The sequence below is a fragment of the Dysidea avara genome, chromosome 7 (assembly GCF_963678975.1).
Source record: "Dysidea avara chromosome 7, odDysAvar1.4, whole genome shotgun sequence".
Classification (NCBI taxonomy): domain Eukaryota; kingdom Metazoa; phylum Porifera; class Demospongiae; order Dictyoceratida; family Dysideidae; genus Dysidea; species Dysidea avara.
This window is the reverse complement of record NC_089278.1, coordinates 27,248,947-27,261,852: the sequence shown is the minus strand read 5'-3', so window position 1 is coordinate 27,261,852 and position 12,906 is coordinate 27,248,947. Positions and strand designations below refer to the sequence as shown.

Below are 12,906 nucleotides of genomic sequence, written 5' to 3'. Positions count from 1 at the left end.
CACAGACTAAGAAGAAGCCCCTTGACCTTACATGGGTATGTGAGTGTTTTCAAACTAGTTAATAGGATTTCCTTTCTACTATATATGAGATAGAACACAAACCACTGGTACGACTTCTGAGCACAAAGAACCACATGCCTCCAAAGATTTCGAATGAGGCTGATGAGGTACTGCTCTACGATAGTCTGTATGCCAGGAAAGGATATGGGAATTGCAGATGCCCATCTGGAGCATCCCAGTTGTAGGTCAGTACCTCAGGCCAGGACCTACCATATAGTGGGATATTTTAGAAGCAGCAGTGGTGGTAAAATCGTAATTTCAAAGGTTTCAACTTTTGAAGAGTGCAATTTCAAAGTTCAGGTGTCTTTCAAATAAACGGAAATTTGTGTCACAAATTGTAGATATATGTGCGTGCTTTCCCAAGGGCTCTTGCTTGCCAAAAACTGACTTACTGATGGAATAATCACTTACTCCGTGTGCACTGGAGACATGACTGGGTGAGTCCCAAAACGGTTAATCAGCCATCGGCTTTATTGTATCTACACTAGAATAGCAGTAGACAGCATCACCAATGATCATTCTGGATTAGCTGTTTGCTGGATATAATGATGTTTACAATCAATAATATTGAGCTAAAACTCAAAGGATACATGAGCAAATACACGTTCATGCCAATATGTTGGATCATGTGAAAGCAAGTTATTGTGGGAATTTATTTTCAAAGAACAAGATTTTAGATGAGAAGGGCTTCCTCAATATGTCCGGAAACAAAAACCCTTTGAAAATTAACCTGCTATATATGTATAAATCATGTGTTGAAGTTAATGCTTATATTAATACAGACACTTCTTATTTCAAAGACATATATTTGCAACATCCAACAACACCAAGAAGGTGATGAAGTTTACAATGATCACTGCCAATCCAAACAAAGCAAATGTACCAGCTACACTGAAGCCCTACTACTAAGAACTTTCAGTAGTCAATGGATTGTTAATGAGGCAGCAGAATCATTATACCTACAACACTGCATCTTAAGATGCCAGACAAATTGTATACTGACCACCAGAGACCAAGAACGAGCCAGGCAGTCATTTTAGTGGCCAGGCCTCTCGAAGGAACTTAAGGAAAAGGTGCTGCAAATTTCAATTACAGTCTGTCCAACCACTTATGGCAACAACCTTCCTTACCAACACTTCCATGATGGTAATAGGTAGCCATTGATTAGTTTAAAACACAAAACGGCTAAACTCACCCATCTATCTTCCTCAGCAGTATATGTGCATGTGAGGAATGAAATTCCAGAGAAAGTCATTACAAGACAATGGACTTCAACATTTGTCAACATAATTTTGATGGTTCTCCATTGTCTAAGGATCCCAGGCTTCCTACAGTCCCTTTTTCCTCCATAGCAATGTGGAAGCTGAAAGGGTAGTACAGATAGTTACAGGCCTACTGAGATAAGCTCAGGATCCTTACTTGGCGCTACTGGCTTATTACAATATTCCACTACAAATTGGGTTCACTCCCACACAATTGCTGATGAGCAGGAGGCTAAGGACTACTGTTCCTGTGATTGAGAGAACCCATACTTATACCACCAGTGATATTGATCACTGGATAAATTAAATTTCTAAACTTTCACTGTATCACTAAGTGAAAAACCTAATTAAGCCACAGCCATTAAACAATAGTGAAAAGACATAGCTAGCTAACAAGGAGATTGAGGGCTAAGCGTACGTTTCGTTCAGTATAGAGACTCCCAATGGAGTGTACCAGACTAATGGAGATCATATCGATCCAATGCCTCCTTTACACAAGACCACTGAAGAGACTACACCTGACAAGGTTCTTGAAGATATTGTTGTGCAACCTGGAAATCATAGGCGCATCTGAGGGGGGACAGGGGGGGCTTCCCCCCCCCCGTCCTTCTCTTGCCCCCCTTGGAATTACAACATATTAGCATCAGAAACAGGAATCATGCATTCACACTGTAGCTATTCAGAAGTACAGAAAGCCAACAGGTAAATAGCAAATAACAGTTACAAATGCACATTACAATTATAGACTGTACACTGTAAAGAAAATAAGACAAATAAGTTTGAATTTTTGTGCTAAAGATAGAGATATTCTAATAGAGCAGTCACTACTCTAATAGAACAGTCACAGACAATTTTTGTAAATTATTACAATTGTTTAGTCACTTATTTTAATTTTTTTTTCAGAATATATCCAACTAGAGTGTTAGGAAGTGTATGTCTTTCATTCATCCAGCTAGGTTAAGCAGATGAATATAACTTGTGCACTAGAGTTCCATTCTTTTCCTATTATTGGATTTTATCCTATAACTTCTTGCCCCCTCCCCCCTAGCGGTGTCTCCTAGACCCACCTATGCTGGAAATGTACATATATAGGCTTACTAGTATATTAAAAATTATGAATTTAAAAATGAAGTAGGGATTCAAGCGGTAAAAAGTAGTGAAACAAGAGATGAACAATATCCCTACTTTGGCATGGTATAGCAATTATTTTGTGTCCAATGCCAAAGTAGGGATTTCCCACCAAGCTATGCTGTAATAGCTACTATTGTTCATCTCTTGTTTCACTACTTTTACCGCTTGAATCCCTACTTCATTTTTAAATTCATAATTTTTAATATACTAGTTTGTTTAATTTTTGTTAAAGCATACAGCTAGCTATAAACATGTGACTGTTCTATTAGGGTGACTGCTGTATTAGAGTATCTCGAGTCAGTCTGCAAAGATGTGCACTTGCCCAAACGGGGCATAGTCATCATGATTTCAATCAATTATTAGAGTCAGCCTTCCAACTTGAAGGTGTGTGGTTACTGACTAGCTATTCCGTCACCTAGCATAAAAGGGGTGTGTCATTGTGGTTTCAATCAATACATTGATAATGCATAGAATAAAGAATGGACGTGGTAATTATTATTTGATCTTGTGACCTGTCGTGAAGATACAGGTAGTTATATCCGGTAACAGTACCCCTGTACAGTAGCATAGTCTAAGCATCTTAAATAATCTTGTGGTGTCTATTACGCTGCTTAAAGAAAGTGTTGATATGGAAAATTAATGCCTCAATAAATTATGGTTTTGTTGTATGAAGAAGAAGACAAGAAGCCTGATTGAAGATGAAAGAAGAGACAAGGTGCAAAGGAGCTACACTCGTCGGAACCCCAAAAGTAGGGACCCGCCAATTATAATGCTGGCATAATTATGAGTATAATAGGTGCCTGAAAGCATTGAGCATAATGCTAGCATAATAGGTAGAATATTTGTGTAATAGTATGAATTCTTGCTTATCAAAATAGCTATCACAAAAAGATCGATATACTCTAATAGAACAGTCAGTAACTCTAATAGGACAATCATATAACTGACTGTTCTATTAGAGTATATCGATCTTTTCTGTGATATACATTTTGACAAGTAAGTTTGTGCTTCAGCCACTTATTATTTATCCATAAATTGGAAATTATTACTAGAGCATGGGAACTGAAGCATAAATAATTGGGCATTTTGAGCATAATGGGTAAGTATTGAGCATATATTTAAGCATAATAGGTAAATTTTTGAGCAGTGCAGCATAGCATAATAGGTAAAATTATGAGCATAATCGGCGGGTCCCTACCCAAAAGGCACATCCCACTGGTGAGTTTGTTATTGTGGCGTAAAATGGTAGCCGTGCGCTGCTTCGTTTGGCCTGAAGCCTTGCGGCTGTGGTCAGTGAGTGAGGCAGTGAGGCAGTGCAGTGAGGCTAAAATTCGAGTTTTGGCAATTTAAAAAAAAATTATATCCGGCCACTTATAAGTGTTTTGTTGCATTCGATGCTGTTTTATGTATTATAAGGACTAGTACTATTCCGTAAAGGTGATTTTGATTGTGTGAAATGTCTCTAGGGTGATTTTTAAAAGCAGAATTTTGAGCTGCGCGCAAAAGTTTCACTGCAATCCCTACTTAAACGGTACTACTGTACCGTTTGATATTTGTGACTATAAGTGATTATGGTACGTATCATACAGTACAGTAGAACTGTATATTAGGGATCATGGAGATCTAGATTTTCCTAGCCAAAAAATTCACCAGCTTCACAACTCCATCTTGGCACCTTGGCAGTATTGGTTAGGTGTAACCAAGCCCATAAGTGCCTCCTGTACGTCCTGAAGGCTTCCAATAAATTGTTAAGAACCTTTTTAAAAAAACTATTTAATGGAATTTTCTGACTGACTGCCTACCTGCCTGCCCGCCCGCCCGCCTGATTCATTCAGGCAAGCATAACTCGATAACGGCTTGGAACTAGTTCACCAGTAGCTTGACATGTAAAATTTGCTACATCTCTTCCTTCATCAGTTAAATCAGTTATGCTTGTTGAAATGATTGGACTTGCTATACAAACAAATGAAAATATACAAAAGATTACAACTATCATGTGGTCTGATAAACCTACTATGAAAAATAGTTAAACTTTTATGCAGGTTTTGATTTCTTTTCCATCCAAATTATCCTTCTGATGTTCCATTAGACAATTTTGTGCTTGTTTATTAGGAAAGGCACACATATGTACAAAAAAGTTTTGTAAACACTGATACAAACATGTATGTAACACTTTCACATCTAAGATCAAAGGAATCCCTGAGGATACATTTGCCATGTATACCTCTTTACAAGGAGACATCTAAATGTACACCAGTGTACATTGAAATGTATCCCGGGGAAAGCGGTTGCACTTCTAAAAGAGCAAGCCACTTTCATTAAAGCAAGCATGGCCTTGATGTGGATGAGGTAGTGGTACCACTCTCTGTTTGTTTATACAAGCTCAGATTGAAATTGATTGTGGGAATAAATTAATGCTCACGTGATGATTACCACAAATTGAAGTGTTGCACAAGAAGCACTCAAATGAAGGTGTTTCAGTATCCTTGCCATTCTACAAGTTGGGAAATGTTACTTAAAGGTGAGAACTAATCTTACAGTGCATTCACAAGTGTTTCAGCACATTTTTGAATGCGGACATACCCACTTTATGGATGACATGAATTAACTGCTCTATAGTGAAGCTTACCCCTTCAGGTCTTTAGTATATGTTGTGATTAGCCTTTAAACAACGTGAAAGTAATAAAACACTTGTAGATTCCCAAAATTTTCCCTACTTGACTTTTCCGTGATATCCGTAGGACTAATCCATTTATTATAACAATCATAGCTACAACGTTACTTGCTGCATAACCACAATCGAATCTTTCAGGCATGCATATAAAATGAATCCAGTGGTTACACTTGTATTTGCATTAAGGCTATCAGCCTGAATGGAAATGTATGCCCGAGGGCTGCGGGCATACATTGGGCATACATATCAGGCAAATCACTCGTGCCCATGTTACAAGTAATAGTTGTATCATGTACCCGAGTGATTTGCCTGATATGTACACCCAAGCTCGAGGGCCGTTAGGCCCGAGAGCGTGGGTGTACATATCAGGCAAATCACGAGGGCACGTGATACAACTGATATGTACCATGTAGGCTAATAGCCTACTGTGGTGGGCGACTAATCACCCAAGCCAATACGAGGCAGCCCTCTGGATTTATTATATAGAGAATCTTGTAAAATTCGATTATGGGTCAGCAGCAAGTAACGTTGCAGTTACGTTTGTTAACATAAACGGGAAAATCCTATAAATATTACGGAAACACTCAATTTTGCGATTTAACAAGTGTTTCAAAGTTGCTACATCGTTTAACCACTGTTTACAATGTTTTCTAAACATCCAGAGGGGTAAGCTTCGCTGTAGAGTGGTTACCTCGTGATATACGAAAAGTGGGCGTGGTATGTAATCAAACACGCGGACACGCGATTGCAAATTAACCATGACACTAGTTCTCACCTAAACTTCCGTTTGTCAACTCATAGGGTGGTAAGGGTGTCAAATCGCCTTCGTATGAGTGCTGTAGAATGCAAAATCGGGTTCATGGTTTTCATCACGTGAGTAGTAATAAACTCCCACAATCGAATACTGCCAGGATTCTTATAAAAACAAACAACGTTACCTCATCAGATATATCAAGGCCATGGTACATTTAAATGTATCATGGCCAGCCATGGTTTATTTTAAATGTACCATAGCCAGCCATGGTTTAACTTAAATGTACCATGGCCAGCCAGGGTTTATAAGATATGTACCCTGGAATTTGGCTTTGAAGTTAGGTGGTTTCATGGTACATCTATAAAATATATTCTACCAATGCTTGCCTATTCATTTCAAGTAAGGGATGGTCAATATTATCCACAAAAAAAAAACAGCCAAGCTGTGAAAAAAGGTGCGGCCTTAAAAAGCCTGGGTGAAAAAAGTTGTGAAATCAAAAGTGGCAGCCAACAAATGGCTGCAATGATGAATTTTTTTTTGTGGATATCACTTCTTTTTGCAATTGCAAGTTCCAAAGCCAGCCTATGGTTGACCTTGATAATTCCTTTAACTTTTATCCCTTTACTACAGGAATCATTGAAGACTGCGTGGCTATATGAAGAACTGAATTTTGATTGTACTAATGATAGCTTGGCAGATTCAACTCAAACTAGGAATGGGAGATACCCTACCCTGAGGAATATTCCACTGTAAAAATGGTTAATTATACCGTTCAAGCACTATGAAGCTACGGACACACGAAAACGTTTTAATTTAGATTTTTTAAAATTATTTCCAGGGTTACCAGCACTCCTTGCCACCACCCTGACATCACAGAACTACATGACACTACTCTTTTTGAAGAGAGATAAGGAGAGCAAGTCTTCTGTAAAATACAGTACTGAGCAGCATGACCCATACCAACCCTTAATGCTGAAAATACAAGTGCGGTAAAAAAAAACCATCGCAATTTCGTTGTTTTTACTTCTGTTGTTTCTCACGTTAAAAACATTGATAAACTACGGTGAGGATACTTGGGGAGGTGCAATAGCCTTAACTTTGACATTTAAAAATGCCTTCACATGGTTGCTTACTTCCCCAGAATCCTGAAGCATAAACGTCTACATGAGCTCCATCCTCATTATTAGCTGTTGTATATCGAAGGCCATGTCTCATCTGTAAAGGATGCATGGAAAAGGTGTTTTCTGGTTCCATAAAATGTGTATGTCACCCACCCACACTGGCTGTACTTGACCGCACAACACGGCTACTTTCATAATTTTTGTAGAATGTTCTAGAACAATCTAGATTTTCCATTGGTAGCTAGATCTATGAAATTTTGAACTTGACCATTGAATAGATTTTAGCTAGAATCTTCATTTATAAAGTAGAAATAAAGTGAGGTGATCAGCCGTGACAGCAACGGCTCAGTGGTTAAGGATTTGGGTGTTCAGTATGGAGGTCCCTGGTTCAAATGCTAGTCAGTAACTTTTGTTTCTCGACATTTTTTATGCACCTTTTTTACCCCACGGTGATTGTTCTATTAGAGTATTTCGACCCCACAATTTACAGTTGTTTGGTTTTGCCTTGTATCTCTGTAGCTGTCAATGCGATTTCTTTTAAACCACATAAGAAGATTTGAGCTATGATGGTTAACCTACGTATATGCATACTGATTTTTTTAGTTATTCCCATAAGTGGTTACCTGTAGGCATGACAACTAGTCGGCCTTTTTAAACACAAATAATCATCTATAGCTCTATGAATATTAATCAGATCTGCACCAAACTTGATACGTGATTGTGCCGCAATACATTCTTAAAGTGTACCAAAGCTCAAGATAATTGAGTTACACATTTTCATTTTATAATGGTTTTGTAAAGTGTGCGGAAAGAAGAATCTAAGTCCCCCATGCCCCCTAAGTGAAGAAAGGGAAAAAAAAACTAAGAAATTAAGCCGAATTTTGAAGGCTTATATTTCACTATTGCGTTAAGCAATCTTGCTCAAATTTGGTATGTGGGGAGCTGATGGTGGAGACGTTAGCAGTATAGAAATAATACCAATTCGAGAAGGGAGTACAGAGCTATGTATGCGTGAAAACCGAGTTTTGTTTCTTCCTGTAAATATACTGATGGTGTGGCGCTCCAGCTTTCTTGGCCGCACAACATACTACCGTGTGTCTTAATATAACTAGCATGCAAAGAACACCTTAGTAACCATCTAAATACTCTAATAGAGCAATCAGTCTTAATAAAAGCCATACTCTGTTTAGCCAGGCACGCATCCTGCAGCCAGCCTTCATACTTGTTTGTTTACCTTTTTGTAACATTTTCATGACTGGTGTACTGCATCAAAAGAAAGGATGGTGCCAGAGTTAATGTTCTCGTCTGAATGTACACACCAGCTATCAATTACTGACTCAAAAGTGAAGAGACCATTACATTTCGCTTCCAGTTTTGTTGAGCACACTACACAGCATTACAAACAAAGGTCAGTAGGAGAATTGCCTTTACAATCAATCCAGTCACCATGGAAAATACAGACGATTTCTGTTTAGCTACAAATGTACAGAAGCCATCGCTCTACTGCGAATAGACACCCTGGGATGTCAGCAAAAAGAAGTGGGACACAAAGTAGAACAAAGGTAAGTTCACGATGCATGCATTTACATACTGTGGTATGCCAAAAGGCTCATCTCGGGACAAAGCAACATCAAACAGTGAAAAAATCAAGTCTGTAGCCTTAGTTGTTATCGAGTTACACTTGCCTGAATGCATCAGGCACGTTAGTCAGTAAAAATTCCATTAAATAATTTTTTAAAATTCATAACTATCTATTGAAAGCAGTTAGGGTTGTACCAAAGGCACTTTTGGGCTTGGTTATACCTAACCAATACTGTTAAGGCACCAGAATGGTATTGTGAAGCTGGTTTTTGGGTGATATTTTTGGCCAGAAAACCCAAATCTCTGTGATCCCTAATATACAGTACTACCGTACTGTATGATAAAGTGATAGTCAATAAATCATGAAATAATTAATGAATTATGAAATACGTATAATTACAATTAACTAAACATTACAAATTAAATTGCTGTATACATAGGTTGTAGGTAAGCATTTAGTTGGTTAAATAGAGACATACTATTAGCTTAGCACCTGTTTTTTAGAGTAACACAATGTTCTACACAAGCAGCCATAAATATGTGGAGAACTACACTAATGTCAAAGTGTCATTGTCTAACACCAACAAATGCAGCAACCTTGAAAATTGTTCAATGGTAACACATACCTTGTACAGTGATGGTGACATATCTGGATGCATCATAAGGGCTACTTGTGGCAAGACACATGTATGTTCCAGTATCTTCTCTGTTAGCATTTGTCAATGTCAAGTTTACACTCACACTTGTCACATTTCCATTTCCAGTAGGAACACTAACACTATTGCTCACTGATACTCTATTACTTAAAGTTCCACCAGTTCTACTCCATACTATTGTTGGTGGAGGATATCCTATAGCTTCACATGTAATTGTGGTAGTGTCTCCTTCAGTAATCACTGTTGTTGTACTATTATCAATTGGACTGGTGATGTTTGGTGGATGAACTGTGGAGCATACAGAAATATGAGTGTACAGTTGGGTTCTAAATCCTACACCTACTTCTGTTTCATGCGCATATATGACTCACCTGAACAAAGACTTGCATTGGAACACATCCCATCAATTAACACCATTCTGTTGCTACAGAAACAGCCACTTGTACAGTCAGGAGTTATATCACATCCCGTAAGTGTGGTAATATTGGTACAGGTTAAGTTCCAACTGCATGTTAATTGTACCATTCCAGAAGGACATCCTATGTACACAACAAAGGTACAAGGTATTGCTGTTCATTGCATTTATGCTATACTACCATTGTAATAACAAGAGTCAAAATGTGCTCTTCTACCAAAAGACAAACTGATCCCAATGATTCATAGTTACGGTAAACCAAAATTATTGTGTTGAAGTCAAGATATTCTAATAAAGCAGTCAATTCCATAAACACACAGAGTAGAAGAATTCAACAAAAAGGGGTCATAAGACTAGTTTAAAAACACCAAAGCAGTATGCATGTTCATAATAATTATAAATTATAAGTAGATTGCTTAAATTGCAGCATTAGTGCTGTCACATGGATGTATCACTTCTATTGTGCTGTAACACAGTTTTCACAATAGGACAACTGGCTTACTGAATCATTGTACAAACAGATATGTAACACTTTCACACCTCAAATCAAAGGAGCCGCCTGGGCTACATACGAAATGTAGCCAGGCTACAACTGGGCAGTGATTATATAGATGTTAAGGATGAAATCGATTGTGGGGATCGATTAATACTCACATGATCAGGATGCACGACTTGGATTCGCAATGAAAACCACTCATACAGAGAGCATTTTGTTATCCTCGCCATCCTACGAGTTGATAAACATTGGGCTAAGGTGAGAACTAGTGCATGCTATAGCTTATTCACTGATTGTTTCCGCATGTCTTCAAATAAGGACATGCCCCCATCACGAAGCTACTACTCTGCATGGAGTAACCACTCTACAAGCAAGCTTATCTATCTAGGCCTATAGAGAACTCCGTACGTTTCCATAAACGATTCAATAGCACTGAATAAAACATTAAACTCGTGTAACCAAAATTCTGAGTGATATCTCTAGGGTATGTCCGTTCATCATAACTGAACGTAACCAGAACATACTGGCTGCTGGACCATAATTAGGTATGCATATATAATAATCCAGTGGTTGCACTTGTATTGCTTGGGTAATTGATTGCCCTGTACAGGCTATCAGCCTGATAAGTGTTACATGTTAGCTGTAACACGAGGCATTCAGGCTTTGCCAGATATGTATGCCTTCTGCTCCTGTGACCCTCAGGCATACATATCAGGCAAAGCCCTCATGCCCGTGTTACAACTATTACATATTTAAGATGTTAAATGGAATCTGTGTTTGATGTGATATTATCAACATATGGTACGTGTAGGGGATGGAATAGTTGACACTGAAAACATTTACAATAGTAGTAAACAATTATCTTACTCATTGAACAACAAATATGTTCTTAGAATTGTGTCAGTTTGCTAAGTTGTCATAATTATCTTACTTTGGTGGTCACCAAATGACTATCAAATAGCATTATATACTCTGTAGGTCAGTCATTACTGTGTCTACACAAGAAACCTGTAGAACTTGTAGATAAGTGGTTTATTATGATAAGTAGATAAGTAGGTGAGGCAATACAAAAATTGCACAGTTTGCAGTACTAATCCAGCTTTACTATGGCATTGAGGTAATCTTTGTTGTACTGTACAGTTTCAACCAGTAACAGAATATAACAGATCAAATTTCATCTCTAGTGATTTACTAAGAACTAAAGCGTTTAAAGTGCCATGGTGTACATTTCAGAAGCAAAGTTAGTGCACATTTTTTTATTCAGATGTAATCATTCTCTAGTAGAATCTATAAACGTACAGATTGTATCAAATGTTATGCACAAAGCATGTGTACTCGTATGAAGAAGACCTCAGTATGTACTAGTATATCACATTACTGTTAGCCAAACCAACGCATACATAAAATAACTGACCTTGAGCTGTTACTTGCACAATACATACTCCTACAACAAAAATAAAAGATACTTGCTGTTACACGATCTCTTACACATTATAAACTATAAACTCAAGAGAGGTAATTACTAGATTGTAATTATTTTCATGATGAAACTAGACATATACATAATCAATGGTCTGCACTTATATACTTAGTTTCTTGGCTGCCTTGGCTAGCTTGGCAGCAATCCAGCTTGCTATTTGGACAAAATAGTTTGCATAGCTAGTAAAACTGTTTCTTACAGTTGTCAACTGAACTATTACAAATCACTCAAACTTTAGCCAAAGCGTTAAATTTAAAACAGTGCAGGATCTAATATTCTGTTTTGCATTTTGTATGGCACTGGTTTGTTGTTCTAGGCTTAAAACTACATGAAATAGGAACCGATATCTGAACTGGAATGTATGAGGATATCCTCCGACCTATAAGTACCTCCCAGGTTATTTAACAGTAGACCAAGCCATGGTACATGTACTGTATTGAGGATACAGTGACAATTACAACTGCATACACAACATCTTGGCTGATATTTCCATAGTAGCTCATCAAAAACACTACACACTGGTACACTGTGTACATATGTCAAATAATATGTTAAATAAAGACAACAAAGCTATTAATCACTGTCAGTTACAGTTATTAATTTCTGGAACATGACAAATAGATGTAAAGACATTTACATTTTGGTAACAGTATGACAGTGTTAAATTCAAAAATGTGGCCAGCACCTTACATGGAAGTGGCATGAAGATATTCATTGTTATCAATATGAGATTCATTATTACTTGGAATACCCTTGTGGAAGAAATTATTGCTCATATGGAACGGTACACTTCATTAATTTTACATGGTACATTTCATTACTTTTACATAAGGGTAATACATTGGAGCCTCTCTGAAACAGCTAGTTACCTATATTTATACACAACAAAAAACCCAGATATTCATAGGCACTGTGTATGGCTATAGGCATGTAGGCCATTGACACTAGGAGAGTACCCTCCTACTACAATGCAATAAAAAACTCCACCTCTATAAACTCTAAGAAAGAGTGACCTCCTCCAAAAAAATTTAAAGTGTGCCATCACCTAGCACATGTGTTCAACAGATAAAACAATGGCTTTCTTTGTGACAAGAGCTCCTCAGGAATTTCCAAAGCAAACAACAGTCATAACATTGAAAATATGGACTACATGTACAAAACTCCTTACCTAGTGCCAGGAGGACACCAAGCGTCGCCTACAGTGTGCAGACAATATCATTAACAATGTAATAGAGTTTCATGATGTATAAAATCTGTATGTGCAGCTGTATGATCA

General features: G+C 37.7%; 1 protein-coding gene across 3 annotated transcripts in view; it reads right to left on the bottom strand.

Moving 5' to 3' along the window:
- The window catches only part of LOC136262605 (hemicentin-1-like), a 129,557-nt gene that overhangs the window by 115,113 nt on the left and 1,538 nt on the right, over window positions 1–12,906 (bottom strand). For all 3 annotated transcript variants that reach the window (XR_010704246.1, XM_066056992.1, XM_066056993.1), the window contains exons 2-5: window positions 12,799–12,826; window positions 11,565–11,594; window positions 9,611–9,778; window positions 9,210–9,527 (exon numbers count right to left, since the gene is read on the bottom strand). Coding sequence is in view for 2 of the 3 variants with exons in the window: in XM_066056992.1 (XP_065913064.1) it covers window positions 9,210–9,527; window positions 9,611–9,778; window positions 11,565–11,594; window positions 12,799–12,826 (544 nt within the window). In the remaining variant the exon portion in view is untranslated. The remainder of the gene's footprint in view (window positions 1–9,209; window positions 9,528–9,610; window positions 9,779–11,564; window positions 11,595–12,798; window positions 12,827–12,906) is intronic.